At 38.9% G+C, this 21,956-nt stretch overlaps 2 protein-coding genes across 6 annotated transcripts in view; one reads left to right on the plus strand and one right to left on the minus strand.

Moving 5' to 3' along the window:
* ELP4 (elongator acetyltransferase complex subunit 4) overlaps nucleotides 1-9,489 on the minus strand; it is a 138,871-nt gene extending 129,382 nt beyond the window's left edge. Inside the window, exons 1-2 of one of the 2 annotated variants that reach the window (XM_031050354.2) lie at nucleotides 9,315-9,489; nucleotides 3,734-3,769 (exon numbers count right to left, since the gene is read on the minus strand). In XM_031050354.2, coding sequence (XP_030906214.1) covers nucleotides 3,734-3,769; nucleotides 9,315-9,480 — 202 coding nt within the window. In that variant the 5' untranslated portion in view covers nucleotides 9,481-9,489. The remainder of the gene's footprint in view (nucleotides 1-3,733; nucleotides 3,770-9,314) is intronic. The other variant, XM_031050355.2, reaches the window with a different exon arrangement.
* Nucleotides 9,490-9,622: 133 nt separating this feature from the next.
* The window catches only part of IMMP1L (inner mitochondrial membrane peptidase subunit 1), a 35,502-nt gene continuing 23,168 nt past the window's right edge, over nucleotides 9,623-21,956 (plus strand). The window contains exon 1 of one of the 4 annotated variants that reach the window (XM_005150586.2): nucleotides 9,623-9,652. Coding sequence is in view for 1 of the 4 variants with exons in the window: in XM_031050335.1 (XP_030906195.1) it covers nucleotides 14,270-14,322 (53 nt within the window). In the remaining 3 variants the exon portion in view is untranslated. Of the gene's footprint in view, nucleotides 9,657-9,704; nucleotides 9,857-14,219; nucleotides 14,323-21,956 lie in introns of those variants that run through there. The other 3 variants (XM_031050337.1, XM_031050338.1, XM_031050335.1) reach the window with 3 other exon arrangements.

Here is a 21,956-nt window from a genome sequence, read left to right on the forward strand (position 1 = left end):
TTCCAACCTGTTACCCCTTGTTCTATCACTACAGTCCCTAATGAATAGTCCCTCACCACCATCCCTGTAGGCCCCCTTCAGATACTGGAAGGCTGCTATGATGAGGTCTCCACTCAGCCTTCTCTTCTCCAGGCTGAACAGCCCCAACTTTCTCAGCCTGTCTTCATATGGGAGGTGCTCCAGTCCCCTGATCATCCTCGTGGCCCTCCTCTGGATGGGTTCTTATAAGGTACCTAGGACAGACCTATTTGAGTGTGCTGCAACTCACTAAGTAGAATGCATTATATAAACAAGGCTTATATGTAAAAAACAAAACAACAGCCTCCTGGAAACACTTCCCAAGGCTGGCAAAACAGATATGCAACAGGTTGAAGTACACTGGAGAGAGGAGGGGAAAAGGGATGTACTTCATCAACATCTGTATGATTTGTTTTGAAAGGGGAGATTCTTCTAGAAAGCTACTCTGAAGCAGTTTACGACGAAACAACAAAGTACTGGTTAAAATCCAAAGCATTCTTGCTGTAATGCCAAAACCCTGGAAATTTCAAGTTCCTCTAGTAGCTAGAAACTTGCATGAGACTACCATGGGCTCAACTCTCTAATTCTCATATAAATGAAACACTGTCAAAAGAATATATGACAGAATTAAGTTCAACTGAAAATCATGATGCTTGTTATTATGAATTAAGTTTTAAAAAACTGTGCACTTATATTTCAAACAATAGTTTGCAGTCTTAGCAAGTAACCTGTGCCTTTACTGCATCTTCAGCACACAAGAGTTAAAATAAATACTTTAATACCCTGAATCTACTATTACTTGGTTAAATTAACCAAGATAACGTGTCAAATAATGAGGATGAGCATTTAATTTGCAAAGGGAGCTAATCCAAAAGTAATGCAATTTATTCTTGCCTTAGAGAATGTTGAAGGGGGAAGAATTTAACCTTTTTATAACACTTGGAGTACAATGCAAAAGATCTTCCTAGGAGGTTTATCACTGACAGCTTCAATCCTGTATAATATTAAGCTTGCCTAGACTAATCTCTCAACAGATTTTTTTTGTATACTGACAGGATATTCTAACAACGTAATTAACAATTCTATCTGCAGCAACTTTAAAACTTAGTTTAAAAAGTTTTAGATTAATAACTCATGAATAAACATAGTTCTTACTTTAAGATTTTTTGAATATATGTTTCAAAATAATATATGGTAAGTCTTATTTGGGGAAAAAAATAGCTTTAAAAACTAAAAGAGAGCTTCTCCTTCATGTATCTGTGAAGCTAGGTTTGATATCAGATCACAAATAACCAATGTAAGGAATAAGTAAATCAAGCCCCACGACTGAGTATTGCCAGCTGTGCAGTCAGAGGAGGGGAAAAGAGAGAAATGAGGTAAATATCCTCTCCCATTTTCAAATCACTGAGTCTTGTTATCTTTTCCATTAGAACACACAGCTCACTGTCACTGCACTTACTTTGTCTGGTGCCACTAAGGTCAGGTCAAGTAGACATCTAACTGATGCTCAACAGCAGCCGAAAGCAGATATTTAGGAAGAGGTAATAAGAAATGAACAAGCAATTGTGATGCTTCATCCAAGTACTTGCTCAGCCTCACACCATTCCGAGGACTCAAGGACTTCCTTAGCTGGACTTGGTATCCACTAACCTAGTAATGCAAATTTCTTTCTCTTCCATCATGCTGCCCAGTGTCCACTGAGACCATTATGTTTTTTTACATTTACATTTTTTTTTACATCCACAACAGCCTATGGTGAAGTATTCCACTTGCATACCACCTGAAGAACCATCTGTTTTTTGTTTAGTTACAATCTTCCAGCTACTAGGTTCATTTGGTGCCATCCAATTCACCTACTGGAAGAGTCAGTGAATACTGTAATGGGAAGAAAAAACAAAACTAATCTCTGCTGTGTAAAATATGATAGGTTCTAATTTTTTTTCTTTGTTTATAGCAAGATTGCAGCTCTTCTCAAACTGAGTGAAAAAAGAAAGATCTTCACTGAGAGCAGTAAGAGAGAAACCTGTAATTTTTTTTCCAAATTCACAGACATTTGGATGAAATTTCATGAGAAAATTGAGCTTAACTGTCAGTTTCTGCCTTGACAAAGGGCATCTACTTTCTCTCCTAGTCCTCATTGTGCAATCTCTCTTTCCCTTGTGCTGCCTCTGGTACTCATCTCATGTTAGTGAGCTGATTCAGGTCACTAAACAGACAGAAAAGTTTCCGCTCTTTAACTGGGTGAGTTTTCTGTCAACTTGGGAGAGTTGGAAAGCACTAGCGTCAGCTTAAGGAACAACAAAATTGCACAGCCATGAATGGGGAGAAGAATTTGAACAACTTCTTTCAGCAACAATGAACTGCTGTATCTCAAAAAAAGTTTCAAAAAAAGTTCTCAAAAATGTGAACTTGAACAGTAGCCCTTACACAAACAGTGGCCTGCATGGAATTAGGTAATGTCAGTTATTTTTTCTGGCAGCCAACTATTCAAATGACTTAATCTGCACCACAACATACAGTGATTTATATACCTTATGTAAAAATCAAGATTTTCTAAGATTCAGTGAGACAGTAACACCTGCTTCTAACCATGGATAAAATGCAGAAATGAAAGTAGTCATCAAAGGACTTTAAAGTAACAAGCCACACAACTATAGGTGTTTCTCTAATAAACCTTTCATTTTTTCCCCTGTACTATCACCTCTTTTTGGTAGGAATGTAACAAGCTTAAAAGTTACTCATAAGACCTATTAATCTGATAAACATTTACAACAGAAAACAAACCCAACTAAAATCAAATTTATGATTTTATATTAAAATTTCTATTATTCAGCCCTTGTACGCTTCTGAAGTAGTTTTGTAGTAGAAGCCCAAAATTAATGAACTGATGTGACAAATCAGGTGGTATCTCCTACAATTCCTCTTCTGCAATCATGGTCATTGTTATATGCTGAAACTGTAAGCACTTACAAGACTAACTTGGAAGAAGTTAGTCTTCCCTCACAATTGTAGTTTTGGCTGCAATGCTTAAACTGAGGGGAGTGGAAAATATTTCTTGACTCTAAGTCCAGTACATACCATGGGGATATGAAGACAAGGATGTATGTGCACAACAGTCCTTCTCCCCTTTGCTGCACATCAAATAGAAAGGAAATCTGGGCATCACAGCTGCAATGCAGACATGGTACCAGACAGTTTCAATGTAATCAGCAAAAGGGAATTCTGTTGTAAACTATTTTATCATCTCAGTGTGCCTCATCCATATCCTGATAGAAAGCTGGCTTTCAACAGCTTACTCTTATTTGATTTCAGCAACCAAAAGATTAAAAGATTCTGTATTTCACAGCTTCCTCAGAAAGCCAAATTGAAAAACCAACCAACCAACTCTGAGACGATACACAGCCTGAAGCTTACAGGAAATCAGGGAGCTTAGAAAATATTAAATAATTTCTAAATTTTCCTGAAATTTTCAAAAAGAATACTGCAGTATTCTCCTTGAGGAGTCAAAACTGCCTGAAAGTGTTTGATCCACTTCAAGTAATTCTTGAAATAGACATTAGTCCACTTTGAAGGCTATCCAAAGTGAAGTGGGCTGAAAGTTACACTTCCCTAAGAGTCCAAGTTTAAAAAACAATAAAAAGATAGGTTAATTAAAATACATTATAAAGCGCGAAACACATCAGAATATGGCTTTATCTATACATTCTATACTAACCAATAAGAAGAAGGGTTCCAACAGCTATGCCTCCACCTGGAAACAAAATAAAATGAAGATAAAGTAAGACTACATTTTAATACTATGTTAGAGAACAATTAAGTTTTCTTAGTTTGTAAGTCAAAGAAAGGTGATAACTGAGAATTTAAAAATATAAAAGTGAACAACATTTTAATTACCTTTGCAATACTTCCTACAATTCTCTATTATGAAATAATTGTACGTTACATGTAATTACATATTACACATTACAATTACTTTCACAATATACTTACTATCATCACTGCGGTTAAAAGATCCTGCAGAGCTCTATGCAACTATGCTCAAGTACTACAATAATGATGTATGGTCTGAGCCAGCAAATTTTTACTTGGATGACTCAAATGAGTAATCATAGAATCAACCAAGTTGGAAAAGACCCCTCAGATCATCAGGTCCAACCATTTCAGCACTGCCAAGTCCACCACTAGACCATGTTACTAAGGGCCTTGTTTACATGGCTTTGAACACTTCCTGGGATAATGATTCCACCACTGCCCTGGCCATCCTGTTCCAATGCTTGATCACCCTTTGGGGGAAGAAATTTTTCCTAATATCCAGTCCAAACCCCCCTAGCACAGCTTGAGGCTGTTACCTCTTGCCCTATCACTTGCTGCTTGAAAGAAGAGACCAGCCACCTCAACTACAGTTCCAGTATGGACTTGCCACTACACTGTTATAGACTCTTCTAGCCTATATCCAACAACCCAATATGTGCCATCGCTCACCTCCATAGGAAGCGCTCTCCCCTCAAGGAGCTCCCAACCCCAGGGAGAGCCCCCGGCTGCAGCAGCTCTGCCCTGAGGAGCAGCAGCTCAGAATGGCTGCCCCAGCAGCTCCTTCACATCCTGGGCCAGCCTGACCAGTGATCAACTATGGTCACATGCCCTATGGGCTCAGGACCCACTTCCCACTGCTGCACTGCCAGTGCCACTGGGACAAGAACTGCGCACAGTGGAGTTTTCCTGTGAACACATCTGGGGGGAAAGATTGGTGGGATTTGGCTAAGGCTTTAGTTGGGGCTTCAGTTAAATCCATATCATCACGACCAAGTGATATTCTTCTGTACCAAGAACTGTGTATGCAAAGAGACTTAATAATAGGCTAGAAAATAACCAGCCATGTCAATGAGGTAAACTCCTGGCTCCACTGGTTTTTATCTTATTACTGCAAACAGACATGACAATAAAGCAGGTAGGATTTCAACCAGTGGAACCTGGACAGACAGATCATGAACATTTTAACACACATCTGAAAAAAACAGGCTGCTAAGGCTCTTGTTTTGGACATAAAAACAACTCTATGAACGCAGTCAATTGAAATATTTGTTCAAAAATAAAAATACAGTTGGACAGATTTATACATGGCCACTACTATTTTTCTTTTTGTTTAAAAAATTACAATAGATGCTTATGTCCCAACCACAGATGATTGACTGAATAATACACAGGATACTCCCAATATGTGTCAATGCACAGATTCTTATTCTATTGCTCTCAACAAGGAGGACCAGGGGAAAAATAAAATCAACTATGAACTCCCATCCTGATTGCTTTATTTCTTCCTCAGAGACAGCAAGCACAAATATGTAACAGTTGTTTTGTGGAACAATTACATAAGACTAACATAAAAGCTAAAAATTCCTGAACTGTTCAGATGGCCCTATGCAACTAGCCTATTACAGTGCTTTGCATGAAGAAAACTGCAGTATGTCTTCTGCAATTACATACTGCTTTAAGAGCAAGTTAGAAGCAAATGGAATAACATCAGCATGCTATCCAAAGCTCTTGATAAAAGAAGTCAATTCCGGACAGCATAGGTAGACTCTAGTTAACAAGATAATTCAGTCTACCAATTTAACACCTGATTAAATTCACCTGAAATTGATTCCAATGAGGACTGGATCAACTTCTTGATTTTTAGCTCTGCCAGTAGTACTACAAATGTTGATATACACCCAGAAGGAAGAGAAAAAGCGAATTTTTCTCCCCTAGGTCAAAAAGTACTAATATTATTGCATAACACCTGAATTAAAACCACTATAGAATCCCTTTTTCATGATGTACCACAATCTGAGCAGTACAAAAGTTTAGACAGGTACCAATTTCATAGCTGTAGTTCAACACATCACAAGTTTTTTAAACTATGGTCCAGAGTCAAGATGTACAAAAGCCTCAACGTTTATGGCAAGCTGATCAGGTAATCAAGGATTTTCTACATATTCAAAATAAACCAAACAACCAACAACCCAAAACCCAACTAGAAGCACTGTTATCCTAGCATGAGAATCACTCATTAAAACCCCATGCCCTAATCCACTACTTTTTCATTTTATTTGCCTGGGAGATAAACACAAATGTCCCCAAAAGATGTACCACAGGGGAAAGGAGGAGGAAAAAAAGAACAAAGTCAGAAATCATAGACGCTTGGTACAAAGTATGCTTCCAATATTCACCATATTCAATTGTTCAAGGAGACAAAATGCATGGCTCACTAACAATACTTGCTTAAAATCCATTAGGGACTGTAGTGACAGGACAAGGGGTAATGGGTTGAAACTTAAACAGCAGAGGTTTAGATCGGATATAAGGAAGAAATTCTTTACTGTTAGGGTGGTGAGACACTGGAATGGGTTGCCCACGGAAGCTGTGAATGCTCCATTGCTGGCAGTGTTCAAGGCCAGGCTGGATGAAGCCTTGGGTGATACAGTGTGAGGTGTCCCTGCCCATGGCAGGGGGGTTGGAACTAGATGATCTTAAGGTCCTTTCCAACCCTAACTATTCTATGATTCTATGAAAACCAGCATATACTCTATACAGCACACAGAAAAAAATAGCCCAAAATTATGAAATTTTACCAATCATGGATTGACATGGAAAAGATTATCAAAACAGCCATAAGTAACATACTACCTCATGGCAATAAGGTCTTAAACTGTTGGTTATAAAAAGCTCACTTGCAGCCACCACAGAAGTTGTGTCTCTTCTGCTTTTAAATTGCTTGCACAAGAGGGAATTTGTTTGTCAAACTGTATATCACTGCAGTCAAAAATCTCACAAGCTGTATTTTCAGACCATCAATTGTACTGCCTCTTTCTACAAGCCAGAGCTGGAACATACAAACACATACCCTGACTACTAAAGGCAAAGTCAGGTCAGAGAATTGGCTTTACATTATCAGATGCAGTGAATAGTCTGAACAAATGTACTCTATTAGATGGAATGTAAAACTATTGCAGTTACTATGGTTACACATTCATATTACAATGAACAATAATAGTAAATTAATAAAAAAACAGACAACATTTAAAAAATTAGCAGGAATGCTGATAGAATAAAAAGGAAAATGTATAACTTTCATGTTTTCTAAGAAAACATTTGAACTTGTAATTCTTTCTAACCTTGCTATTGTAATTTTTCTTTGTTAGTATCTAAGGGAATAGTACATGCAAACAACTATGCAAGACTTGTAACTTTCAGCACTGCTACTTACAGCAATGAGATTTAAGATCTCAGGGATAAAAACACAACAGTCTTTGCAAGTTGAGAACCCATTGTTTTCAAAGGGTATCTGTCACCTTTTTTTAAGCACCTTGAAACAAAACATTCTGTACCAAGCATGTGATGCTTATATCACACAATAGTTACAGCTCATTACAGAGAATATGATCTATAAATCTTGAAAGTGACTTTAAATATAAAGCCTATAGATGGGAACATGGCATTTGAAATCCAGCACTTATCTGCCACTTCTTTTTAAAAGGAAATGCATTTACTAAGAAGAGCTAGCTATCAACAATACTATAACAAATCAGAAGAATTTCAAAGTGGATATAAGGAAACAGGAAATTCCCAACAAAGATAACCAAGCCTCTCTGCCATTGCAGGTTTCCAGGACTCAGCTCTACAAAGCCCTGAACAACCAACTCTGAATTCAGTGTTGAGCCTACCTTAAGGTTGCTGTAGTAGAATTCCTGAGGTCCCTCCCGAGCCTCCAAAATCAATGATTCTGTACAGGTCCACCTAGCTGGGAGGTCTGTCTGTAACAATGCCTAACATCTGGTATCAACAGGAATTTTATTGTAGTTCAGCTTTTTTGCAGTCTTTTGTGGCCTTTAGAAGGTACATTTTTGGGTACTTTAGAAGGGATCCTGTGTTTACTGAAATAAGTCTCCCCACTTTCCAGAACAGGCCATATGCAAAGGATTTGTATACAAACCCATACAAATGTAAACCAAAACAACCAAAAATTATGTTAGCCAGTGCCTGGACATTTAGGAGCCTGTTACTATGGAAGCTGTCTACATTGTCTGACCTATGCTGTGCAAAATCGACTGTTTACAAAAGGGAATATGAAGAACAATCGGAATATTCAATGCAGAACTTGTATTTATGCAATTAAAGGGTTTAAAAAAAATCATACTCAATGAAATATTTCTCTCTTAAGGAGAAAGAGCTTTCTCCACAAAGATGCCAATCCCTGTTGAAAGTGCAGGTGTTTCCTACCAGACACATACACATAAAAGATAAATTAGTATGATTCTCTGCAAGATACACAGGCTGCAAAACTTATTTATAAAATGGATACACTTTTGTATTTATCATTACTCCTTAGAATATCCTTAGAGAGAAAAGTGAACCATTCCTGAAACCAGGACATCCATGTGCTTCTCCACGGATGGACGACCAAAGCTAAAGTCAAACTTTCCTCATCTAAAAGCAGTCCCATCTATGTACACTGAAGGTGTACTGCAGCTGTGTCAATAGTTAGTAAAAAGGTCATGCAGCCCTAGCATATAGAGATAAAACAACCTGGTTATACTGGTGAAGCTAATTAGCTCTCAATCCAGGTAAGCAGTACTAATTCATGCCACAGATCGTAACAAAAATCAGTCCAAGGAACTATCTAGCATCTTGACACTGACAGCAGGCAAAAGCAGATTCACATACAGTAAGAATAGCATCACACCAGTGTAATTTATCTAAACAGGGCATTTATAATGATGCAGCAGTAGTTAGCAACATGGAAAAGACACACTGAGAATCCAGGTTTACGGTCAAACACATCGTAAAAATGCCTAAAAATTCTGAACAACCAGAACTACACCCCATGCAACTAGGAGTTGTTTCGGCAAACGTTTTCCAAAACTGGAAAGTTCAGGCCCCTTGCTTAGTCTGAAATAGCCATGAATGCGTTACTAAGTTACAGAGTACCTTTCCACTCTAGGAAGGTTGCTTAAATCTATTTATAAGACCGGTAAATGGCAATCTTCTGCCCCCCCAGCAGCAGGCTGGGAAGCGGGCTCATTCGCCTGTCCCTCCTCACGGGGGGCAGGGGGCTCAAGGCGAGAAACGGATCCTGTTTTGCCCCTTCCTCTTCCCCCTCCTCCCCCTCATTCTCCCCCCAGTCCCGGGAACCGTGGGGAAGAAGGAAAAGCCTGCGGGAGTAGCTGCGGGACTGCGGAAGGTAAGCGACAGGCAGGGCCGCCGTGCTGAGGGAGGGGGTGGCAGCAGCCGGGTCCCAAGTCCCGCTTCCCACCAACCTAGCACACAGTCCAGGGAGGGGAGCCCGCTGGAGAGCAGCAGCTGCCCATGGCGAACAGAGGGCCGGGTGCCCACCACAGTGGCCAAGCGGCTGCCGTCCGCGGCCTTCCGCTGGAAACTGGTGGCTCCGCGGCCCTGCGCAGTCCCGCCGGCCGCTGCCGCCATCTCGACTGCTCGTCGCTTGACAGGAGCAAGGGGCCGCCGGGAAGAATCAAGCCTTTTCCAATCCACGAATGGGAGAGCCGCGTAGGAAACCCGCTGTCCAATGGAAGGCTGCGTTGTTCGCACGTAGAGGGCTAAAGGGGCGGGGAAGGTTGGGGCGGCCGGTGGAGAACAGGTAGGTGAGTGTGGAAGGTTTTGGGGTAGTGGGGTGTGTTTTGGTTGAGGCCCGGAGTAATGGCCGGGCGTGAGGGGCGGATCGGGCGGCGGTGTACCCCGCCGTGTAACGAAGGAGGTGTGGAGTAATGCAGCGACGGTGACCCGGCTGTGCTGCGGAGGGGAGCCCTCCTTTCTTTCTTCCTGGGGGTTGGGTTGCCGAAAGGTCAGTGAGCCCTGAGGGGAGAGGCCTCCCTAGCCTGTGCACCCCTCAGTGCCTTCGCCAGTCTCTGTGCCGCCCGGTCGGCGTTCCCCTTTCGAAAAAAGCTTGTGTGCGAGTTTGGAAGGAGAAAGTGTTTGTAAAGCGTTTTCTAACAGTTTTCAGGTAACTGTATGTGGTGTATGTAAGTGTGCTTGGAGTCTCGTTTGTACGTAGGTGCGGGTCTGTAATAAATGTGTGATTAAGACCCCCTCACTTAGAAGCAGTAGCTCTTGATCATGCCAAGAGCTATAGAAGTTACTTTACAGAAGAAATGTTGTTGAACCAGTTACTAAAACTATCAAAAGTTATTTTGTGTTAGGTTGTTTGTTTTTGTTTTTTAAGATTAGCATGTCCTTTTTATTAGCCATTTATTAATAGCAGCTTGTGGCCTTGTACACTGCGGGGAACAACCACCCTAAACTGAGTGTATGTAAAAATTGGTGAGATATTTGAACTTGGTATTTAATTTTCTGTACTTATTATATACAAAGGCATTAAAATGCTTTTTATCTTAATGAAGAACTTCAACGTGCTTCCTGTATAAATCAACACTTTATAGTACTCAGAATTTAAGAGAAACCCCTATGAGCATATTGAGTAGCGACTGTCACAGATATTTGTGTGTTTGGTTTTAATCTGTTGGCATTTCAGGTGCATCCTAAGCTACTTGAACACATTTGCACTTAGCAGGATGTACTAATGAGACTGTAATTCTCCACTCTTATGCTCCAATTTTAATGAATGATTTTGTTATTGCTCTAAGCTGTTATTTTTGAGCACCTCTGGTTGTTGATCTTGCCTTTTTTTGGGGTGTGGAGGGGGAGCAGGGCATCTTCATATTAAACATAAGCAGCAAAAAAGAGCAACAATATTGTAACAGTCCTGAACCTCAGAGGTTTTCCTCCATATGAAATTCAAACTCAAGAGGGTGAACTTTCAGTATTATCTCTTCCTGGCTGGCGAAACTGCTTTCAGTTTGCTGCTGGCCAAGCATCTTATGTGTTAAACACTGGACATTTTAAATTTTTATCATGAGTATTGAGGTTGCTTTAATGTTTTATGTTTGCTGCAAAACTGTGAATTATTTAATAATATTTAATTTCAAATGTAGATTATTGTTCAAAGTTAGAAGTATTTGTCTTTAGGGGAAAAAAATCAAAGGACGCATTTAAAAACATGGCAAGAAATAAATAAACCTATTGAATGTCACTTCTCTTTGGCCCTAGTAATGAACTGCGAGTATCTAGATTAGGAAAGACTTTAACAAAATAAAGGAAAAAAGTGTAATTCACAATCCATTTAAGAGTTCAAGAATCTGTTACTATTTGTGGGATCCTATGGAGAAGGAATTATGGTGTATAATTGAGGGAGGGAGCTGAAACTCAAAGTTCTTCACTTTTGAAACATCACATCAGCTCTTCCATTTCTTCCATGCACTTCCATCCACTTCTTCCATGCACTGTCATTCTGGAGTCCAGATAACCAAATATTTCAGATGTGTGTAACACTATTAAACAGTTGCACTTTGGTGTCAGTAATAGTAAACACTATTAAAAAGTTGCAGTATATTTATTATATTACTTTTTTTACAGAATACTTGTAGGCCCAATAAGGATATTTTTGATAAGTCACCACTTACCAGAAAAAGAATCACTGCATTTATCTCTGTGATTGCTTTTCTCCCCATTCCAAGCAGTAAGCTTCCTTTTGTTACTTCAATGAGATGGAGTATTTCCTGCTTGTTTTTTAAATGAAATACACTAGTATAGGCTACATTAGGTGCAGGAAACTTAGAGGGGAAAAAAGAGGCTTATAAAGGTGGAAGCAAGGACAGGTGGCCTGGGAAGAGTACAAGAATGTTGTCTGGGAAGCTAGGGATCAGGTTAGGAAAGCTAAGGCCCAGTTACAATTAAATTTGGCTAGGGATGTGAAAGATAACAGGAAGGGATTCTGTAGTTACATTGTGAATAAAAGACAGACTAGGGACAATTTGGGCCCTCTCTGGAAGCTGTCAGGAGACCTGGCTACCCTGGATTTGCAGAAGGCTGAGGTTCTTAGTGAATTCTTTGCCTCAGTCTTCACTGGTAAATGCTCTGACCACACCACCCAAGTCTTGGAAAGCAGATGCAGGGACTGTGAGAATGAAGACCTTGTGCGCACTATAGGAGAGGATCTGGTTCAAGACCATCCTAAGAACCTGAACATGCACAGGTCCATGGGACCTGGTAAAATCCATCTGTGGGTTCTGAAGGAGCTGATGAATGAAGTTGCCAAGCCATTGTCCATCATATTTCAAAAATTGTGGCAGTCAGGTGAAGTTCCCTATGACTGGAAAAAGGGTATTATAACCCCCATTTTTCAAGAAGGGGAAAATAGATGACCCAGGAAACTACAGACCACTCAGTCTCACCTCTGTGCCTGCAAAATCTTGGAGCAGATTCTCCTGGAAGACATGCTAAGGCACATGAAAAAGAACAAGGTGCTTGGTGACAGCCAGCATGGCTTCACTAAGGGGAAATCCTACCTGACCAATTTGGTGGCCTTCTGTGATGGGGCTACGGAACTGATGGACGGGGTAGAGCAGTTGATGTCATCTACCTGGACTTGTGCAAAGCGTTCAACACTGCCCTGCATGATATCCTTGTCTCTAAATTGGAGAGACATCAATTTGATAGATAGACGGCTCGGTGGATAAAGAACTGGCTGGATGGCTGCACAGAAAGAGTTGTAGTCAATGGCTTAATGTCCATCTGGAGACCAGCAATGAGTAGTTTCCGTCAGGGATCGGTGTTGGGACTGGTCTTGTTCAACATATTCGTCAGTGACATGGACAGTGGGATTGAGTGCGCCCTCAGCAAATTTGCCCATGGCACCAAGCTGTGTGGTTCAGTTGATACGCTGGAGGGAAGGGGTGCACTTCAGAGGGACCTTGACACACTTGTGAGGTGGGCTGATGCCAACCTTATGAAGTTCAACCATGAGAAGTGTAAGGTCCTTCATCTGTTCAGAGCAATCCTAGGCACAGCTACAAGCTGTGCAGAGAAGAGATTCAGAGCAGCCCTGCAGAGAAGGACTTGGGAGTGTTGATCAATAAGAAACTTAATATGAGCTGGCAATGTGCTCTCACAGCCCGGAAAACCATATCCTGGGCTGCGTCAAAAGGAGCGTGAGCAGCCGGTCAAAGGAGGTGATCCTGCCCCTCTACTCTGCTCTCATATATTCACTTGGAGTATTGTGTGCAGTTTTGCTGTCCTCAACATTAAAAGGACATGGAACTGTTGGAACAAGAGGAGGCTACTAGAGCACCTCCCATATGAAGACAGGCTGAGAAAGTTTGGGCTGCTCAGCCTGGAGAAGAGAAGGCTTCATGGAGACCTTGTAGCAGCCTTCCAGTATCTGAAGGGGCCTGTAAGGATGCCGGGGAGGGACTCTTCATTAGGGACTGCAGTGTTAGGACAAGGGTTAACAGGTTAAAACTTAAACAGGGTAAGTTTAGATTGGATGTAAGGAGGAAGTTCTTTAATGGTGGTGAGACACTGGCATGGATTGCCCAAGGGACTTGTGAATGCTCCATCCCTGGCGCTGTTCAGCGCTAGATTGGACAGAGCTTTGGGTGACATGGTTTAATGTGAGATGTCCCTGCCCATGGCGAGGGAGTTGGAAATAGGTGATCTGAAGGTCCTTTCCAACCTTATCCTATGATTGTATAATTTCACCTGGAATTCTTTTCAGATAAATAGAGAAGAAATTAGTTTTAGAGAAACTTCTTTAAGATCAACTGTATTTAGTCTTTAGGAATAATAACTTTTTCACTCCCGTTGAATGGTACTAAAGGTTTGCTTATTTTCCCCAAAAGTGAATTTCCAGCCATTGTAGAAGATTCCACTAGGGGCTCTCTGATAGAAAGCAAGACTTTAGGAATTTGTAATTCTAGGTATTAGCATATAAAACCCCTGTCATCATATAATACACATTACATTAGAAGGTAGATAAGTCCTATGATTTCTGCTGTAGGGGTGGAATTGAAATGCAGATAAACTAAAGAATGGAGATGATTGCACGTGAGCAGGAAATGTCTTAGCAGGTTACTTGTCAGCTGGGCTGTGGCAACTGTGGTCATACTTGTAAGGGGGAGAAGAAGTTTAAGCCTTTGTCTAGATTGGGATGTTATAAACTGTAGAATCATCAGCTTTCCTTTCTTGCAGCTTGTGTATTATCATGTAGACCTGATCATGTGTTTATGTCAATTTTAACTGCAAATCCTAACTCTACCATTTCTTGTAAACTTGCTGATCCAATTCTCACTACTTGTCTATGCCAAATGCAGATTCTAAAATGGATTAAGAGGATTTTTGGGTGAGAATTCCCTAAGGAAAAATGGAGGGAATACAATGGGTGAATGAGACAGCAATCAAAACATTTGGGAAAAGGTATGCTTGGAATTTGATCTGGAAGTATGTTTGTCATTTCACTGTAGCCTGCAGATCTGGTGAAAATCCTAGTGTCCCCAAAATAGCAGTGCTTCTTAAAGCTGCTTTTTAGGTATTTTGTGCTTGGTGAGTGGAAACATCTGTCATAGCTCTCATTAACTCTTTGCAACATGGGTTGCAGATGTAAATTCTTAGGACTTTCAGTTAATGCAAGCTGAGGTTGTCTTGTGTGAGCAGACAATATTATTTTATTGTGCATGTTTTATTTTCCTTGAGTTCAAGTCAGTGATTTTCCTAGGTTTTAATTGTGCCTTCTAAGATTCAGTGTGTGCTTTTGTCCTTCTGTTGCAATGAGCAAAATGCTATCCATTTTGGAATAAAACATATCAGTGCATATTGTTTCAAAACTGTATGCCTGCCTGGTCATTTTTCAGTGATATTTTGCTCTTGGGTTTATGTGTGGGATAGAAAACTAGAAAACTGCATCTGAGGGGCAGTTCTAATTTCTAATTATGTTAGCGTTTGCTGTTACCTCATCAAGCTGCTGCCCTTATCTGTTCTGGAATGTGATGTTATTAGACTGTACTGATTAAGGTTTTATAGTCACCAAATCAGATTAGCTGTAGAGTCACCTGACTAGGTGGGCTTGCAGTCATGTGACCTAGTACCCTGCTGAGCTCCCATGGGGAGCTCAAACAAGGTAGTTTGCTTTTGAGATGTTCTTAAGTATCTAACAGCATGGGTCATGGATTATAGCCATAAAGAAGATGGCTTCATTTTCCTGATCTTTGCACTAGCTAGAATGGGATCAGTTTGAAAGTGCAGGATCTTCAGGCCATGAGCCAACAAATGGAAAGAATGTTTAATCCTGGAAGTTCTGACACCAAAAGACCTGGTTTGGTTTTGTTGGTTGTTTTTTTAGTTTGGGGTGTGTTTTTTTTTAGGATGAAAAGGCTTTTAAGACTACTTATACAGTCAGTCATGGAAAAAGCAAGGATTAGAGGGAGGGTGTAAGATGTACCAGTTACATGATATTATAAAAGACATGATATGATACTTTTTTTTTTCTTCAGAAATCTGTTGGATATTAACCTAAACGTATCCCTGCGGATATGTTGAACAGCAGCAATAAAAATTTAATTCTGTGTCAAATTTAAATGGCTCTTTTAAAACAGAAAGTCTGGGTAGATAAATCAGGAGACATGAGTTAGTGGTATGTGCTGAAGATAATAAATTATAAAAAATTATTTAATATTTCTGTAATTTTAGATTAGAAAAATGTATTGCGACTTGCAGAGCAGTAATATAGAAAATTAGTTGTAAATTGAATGTACTGTCTTGTATGATACAGATTAGTGACATATTTCATGGAATGCTTTCCTTCTGTTTATCACTAAAGTTTTGTAAAAAAAGTGCATTAATTTAAAAATACTTGCAAGATAGGACTAAAAGGGGGGTTGGGAGATGGGAGGGACCAATCAACCACAAAACCACCAACTAGAAAAGGGCTATTAGTTGTACTGTGGCTTTTGATACTCTGTAATGTTTTCCATACTGGGTTCCTTGTTCAAGCTTACTTCAGGATTAAAAATTAGAAATTAAGACAGATTGAATGTAGCCTTTTCAGATGTTTAACATCCAGAATTCTACCTAATATTGAATCAAATGGCTGCCCTGAAAGAACAAGAGTTTATCATTTCAGTGTGGCAGTGGAAGAGGTAGAGATTAAACTTTGTGTTTCAGCTGGGAAAAATGTAATTTAAACGCTTTGATATTTTGAGTCTTTGTTTTTGTCTCCCAGTTGTATCTGATTGCGTATGTTTCAATAAACAGGTGTTTCTAAAGCTAGGTAAATAATGTGGGTAATTAAGATTAATGGAAAAGTTAATAGCTGTGACTTTTAAAATTTTATTTATACAAGTGAAGTTAATGCAGAAGTACAAAATAACATATTACATGTGCTTTTAGAGCCTAAGATTCACTGAGTATCTGTAAAAACATATGTATCATTTAAATGAATAGTTTCCATAGCATTTTTTCCTGATATGCTGGTATTGCAAAGGTTTGGAATTGGTACACTTTGGGCTTTAGAAAGCATTGCTTTCTGCTAAGTTGTTAGGGCTTTTAGTCTTCAAAGGCATTATTCCAAATAATTGTGTTATTTTTATTACAAATCTGTATTATCAGCAGGTGCTGGAATACAGGCAGTGTTTGCTCCTCACCTACATTGTGGGATTCTATAAAAGGTACTTATAGAAGCACTATAGAAGGTGTCTATTATCTCTGAAATATTACGAGACCTGAGACCTGTGAAATGCTTTGACAAAGCACTTGAGGCCTGCCCATGTCCAGAAAAGATTTAACCAATCATCTTCAGAATTCTTTTAAAATCGTAGTTTGTCTCCTGTTGCTGAAATATTTTTAAGTTTTTGTAATGGAGAATTGTCCCTCTCTTCTAATGTTGGCCGAAACCTAACAGTAATGTTCCATCAAGAAACTACTGCAGGAGCTTTTGAAATTACAAGGAAACAAAATCTGGGTCAGAAGTCTTATTTGTACACAGCTCCATCTGTCTGACCTCCCCTCTTAAATAAAGGAAATGTTATTGTTAACTGTTGTCATGCTTACAGATGACTTCAGACTACTGAAGTGTAGAATCTGATTGCTGGCATTGTTTTTTAGCTTGGGTTTCAACAACAGGCTCTGATATCCATTGAAGTACAACAGGCTCTGATATCTATTGAAGTACGACAGGCTTGCTGGGTGAGCTTCATTCAGAAAGCTCCTGCTCTGGGGTAGAATGATGAACTGACAGTTAAGTGAAAATAAATCCCAAGACTTTTGATTGCAAAGATGTCTTGCTAATGTGCTTATATGCAAGGATGTAACTTCTTAGTGAGACCCACAGTCTTTTAACCTCAGTTTTCCAGTGTACTGGCCAGTGATGCATTCCAGACAGGTAGTTTAATGCTAGCTGGTGTGTTAAGTGGAGCTAAATGTAGTAGTTTACATAGCACTGTGAATAGTGATGCAGTTACTGACCCAGCTCACGATGATGCAAGTTCTGCTTTCCCGATTAATGATGTTGGTCACTGGCTTCATTGTAAGTGTACAGCACTCGGGTTTCACCAGGAGCAAGATACTACAGAACATTCACATGTATCTGATGGGCTTTTGCCTAGTTTCACGGCATCCTGACCATCCATGGAGTGGGTGATGAAGCCAGGTGTGCTGCTATAAATAATTTTGTAGAGTTGTGTAACTATACCTTTTCTCAGCAAGAGACAGAAGTCTTGCTTGCTTTTCAAAATATATGATTGTTGTAAGACGTTGTTTGGAATGGTAAACTAATTATGCCATTGAGAGGTAGATGAAAAAGAGAATTTGGGTATTTAAGTAGTGAAGAATTAAAATTTAGACTATGCGAATTATACAGTTAGATAGAACACAAGCAAGCATTATAATAAAAAAACTCACTCTAAAAATAATAAACCAGATCCACTAATGGCTAGTTAAGAAAATGTATATTGTTCCAAACTTGGCATAATATTGTGATTAAAGCAGAAAACATTGTCTGTGTATCTCACTTTTTTGTAGCCAGGCTGTATTTTAGCAAACTTCTGTTATTCTTCTCAATGGATTCAGCTTCTTGCATCTCTTGCAGAGTCTACCAATTCCATACCAAAACTGTTTTGTTTGCTGAAATCCATTTCAGGGGCATGTATTGAGGAGCAGGGCTACCCAAGCAAGTCAGCTCCCTTGTGCTTCAGTGTCTGAGAATCGCCTTTGGAATTCTCAAGTTAACTACCTTCTCAAGTCAAGTTATCTACTCTGTAATGCATTGAATTTGTGTTAAGTTAGATATTGGTGCTGTGGCAGTAGCTGGAAAAGATTTTTTTTTAATTGTTGAAACCTTTTTATTATATGAATTCCGTAAGAATGTGAAAAATATTTGGTAATAGACATACGAAAGTATCAGAAGAAGAAGCTTGAGTTGCTACAATATTTTTCCCCCCAGGTACTGTTTTGCATCTTGTGTGAGATTACATGTGTAAGATGAATAAAAGAAAATTAATATTTAAAATTGTAGAAACTAAAACAGATTAAGGAAACCGAAATATCAAAGTCACAGAAATAACATGACTAACTGGTTACTGCAGAATAACCTACAAGGAGTTTGTCCCATTTACAAAACAGTAAGGCTGTAGTTGCTAGCGTGACTGTGAGCCTTGCTAATTGTTTCAAGGTGTTATCTTGGTTTTGTACAAAAATAATATGTATGTGTTATTTCATTGCAGTTGGGGTCTTATTCTACGAAAGTAATTTGTCTGAATTTTTTGTGTCAAGACCTACATATGCTTGATTCCAGTATCTCTTCAGTTTCCTTTCTTTTGTTATTTCTGTGAATCAAGAGCTGTCACTGTGTCCCTAGCAAAGGAAGAAATGTAATTGAGCTGCTTTTAAATAAATTTTCATGTTTCTCAGAAAACTGTCGCACTCTTGGAGTTGCATGTTTCTGCCATGTCTGTGTATCAACGTGCTTCCATTGGTTCAAATAGTGTGAAACAGTGTTTGGTTTTGATATTTTCATTCTATTTCCAAGCCACAGTGATTTTTTTTTTTTAACATGGAATTTTTAACATTTCTGGCCTGAAAGACCTGAAATTGAAAGACATGAAATTGTGGAAAGATCATAAGTCTGTGAAAGGGAGCTTCTTTTTCCCTTTCAGAAGGCAGTGTATTATGGAAGAAAGGGATAGCCAAATTGTGTTTATTTGGAAAGAGCCAACTTAATAAACTTAAATGAAGTAAAATCTTATCCCTATTAAAACCTTAAACAAGTTAGGAGATGTAGTATTAGTGAAATGATAGAATTATTGTTTCTGTACTATTTTTCTGTTTGCAAGTACTTGTGTCCTCATTTAATTTGGGCTTGGTGTGGTTATGTGTAGTAAATTAAGCTGTATAGGCCCTTTTTTGGTAATTCATTTGGTATCAATGATAATACAGTTCAGGGCTGGAGCGTGCTCAGTGTCGTGCATGTACTCTGCACTGCAGCATACAGTCATTTGCTGAATTTGAGAAAGGCATTTCTGCTTATTGGATTCACTAAATAGTCAGTTTTCTCACTTGTTATTGTCAGCTGTACCTTTTACTTTAAGCCATGAAATTAAATAATAGTTTATGCTGGCTTTTTATTTTAGTTCATGCATTTAAAACCTGGAACTCAGATAAAAAGGTAGTTTCAGAATAGATTCAGTATATTATTAATGAGTGGAACAACACATTAGCATTGAGTTCACAATAGATCATATCGCTTTTATTCCATCTTACAAGCTTAGCAGCACAAACAGAATAATCAACATATTATTTGGCTGTCATCTGCTGAACAGAAACCAGAGATCACAAGGAGGTTTTCCCTAGCTGCAGTGATGGCCTTTTTGTTCCAGGCCCCCATCTGGGAGGGCCGTGGTGTGTTATCATATGGAACGCGGGGTTTTCTGTAATCTGCTTAGCTGCACTGCAGTTTGAATCTTTATTCCATGTTTGTGTAATTTATAATTTTAATGAGACCATGGCTCTTGTGGGCTTTGAAATATATTAAAAGCTCTTTTGTGCATATGCTTTTGTTCTTGCTTAATAGGCTCAGTGTATTTAAAACTGATGAATTTTTATTCATGGATTTGGATGTCTGGGGATTAACTTAGACTGAATATCATTGCACTCATCTATTGATGTTTGGAGCTTTTTTTTTTAATACTTGTATCTGTAAGGGGAGGAGAACTTTCAGAACTTGTATTTTGTATATAAACCAGCTCAGAAATAAGTAAAACAATTTTATTGAGCAATGAGAAAAAAGTACTAATTACAGTTTATTTTTACTGCATCAATTCACATATGTTTGTGCTACGGAAAAGTACGTAGTTGACTCCATGTACATGTGTATTTAGAACTTAGCAACTAAAAGACATTTTGGGAAAGCCATCAATTTTTGTAGAGTTACAACAGTGAGAAACACTATATTCTATAATCTATATATTCTATATTCTACTTGTTTTTTCTTCTGTTCAGGTAACTTGAAAATGTAAATACCGAGCTCACTTTTGTCTGTGTATTCACTTTCTCCTGTTTTAACATATCTTTTACAGTAGAGTATGAATCTGATATTTCATTAGAAGGTGATGCTTGTAACTGGCAAGTATTGATGAACATACAAAAAGAGTCTTTGTTACTATTGTATTTTCTGACAGTGCTAAAATTGGTCTGTGTTTTGCCTTTATGTTTTTCAAATGTTTAGTAATAGGTTTGATTAACTGTGTGTTAAGATCTTACACTGTGATTTCTGCGTTCATAAACTGCTATGGAGTACTCTTGAATGATGGCAATCTGAGACTGACACTGCGGGTAAGATTAAGACATTTGTATTTCTTTCTAAACAGTCTTAAGGATAGTGTATCTAAATAGGTTGGTTTGATGTGGAGAGTTTTGGTTTTCTGTTTGTGGATTTCTTTTATTTTACCAGCAATCAATCATCTCTGTAATGACAAATATTTTAAATAAAGACCCTTTTTACTTGTCAGTGCATAGGGGAATTATTTACCCCTCTTCTGTTCACTGCTTTGAGTGTTATTTCCAAAATTACCTGCGTAGAAGGTGCCTCAGCACTGGGAAGTGTGGGGAGCATGTGAGCCATGGACAACTTCAGGTCATAGATAGTGCCTCATGTGAAAATTGGACTTGTAATTCTTTGTCTTCATTAATTAAAATTAATTTTAAATGTTTGTCTGTTAAAGTGATTTTTTTGAAACACAAGATAAATGTATATAGCTCAGAATATCATCATTTGACCCTCATCACATAGACATATTTTCTCAGTCGCCAGGAAAGTGACTGTGCTGTCTGTCAGACCTTGTGCATTTGTCCTAACTTTGACATTGTTACCGGAAACCATTAAGTGACTTTCAGCATCCTTCAGAGGCCCAGACTTGCTGTGTACAACCATGGCTCTGCTCAGCTATTTGGATTTTGCTGTTCAGCAAAGATGAGTGTATAGAGCTGCAGAGGATGATAGAAGCCCTGGAATGCATCTGGCTGCTAATACAGCATTTTATACAGGGTTGTGGGATTGTTAGGAGTTGCTTCCCAAAGGTAAATAGAACCAGTGACAACTACTTGAAATCTGTTTTGAAAACCTGCTTGTTCTGATGTAGGTAGTCTCTGGTTGTTTAACACCACAGGATTGCGTTATGGGATTTTATGTTTACGGTATTGAGCTCCTTGTCAGCTTGAGATCAGTAGATGAAGGAGTTCTTGTTGGAGACAAACTGCCAGTGCCTAGTAGAGATAATGTGAAAAAATAATATTCTCCTTTAGAATATCTCCAAGCTTTTTCTGATTTGCCAGATTGAATCCAGTTTTTCTCCTAGAGAAAACCGACAGCCAGAAATACAAATTGAGCTCTGCCTGACCCCCTGCGTAGGCAGACCTTTTGAAAATTGTTCCTTGTTCTGCTTTAAATTTTTGGAATTCTCAGATTATCATTAGAGTATCTAAAACATTTTACATTATCTATCTGATATGGGAAGAATCTTTACCAGGAAGCATGATATGTACCCTTTGCTGTTCTAGCGCAT

The sequence above is a fragment of the Melopsittacus undulatus genome, chromosome 8 (genome assembly GCF_012275295.1).
Source record: "Melopsittacus undulatus isolate bMelUnd1 chromosome 8, bMelUnd1.mat.Z, whole genome shotgun sequence".
In the NCBI taxonomy this organism is placed as follows: Eukaryota; Metazoa; Chordata; class Aves; order Psittaciformes; family Psittaculidae; genus Melopsittacus; species Melopsittacus undulatus.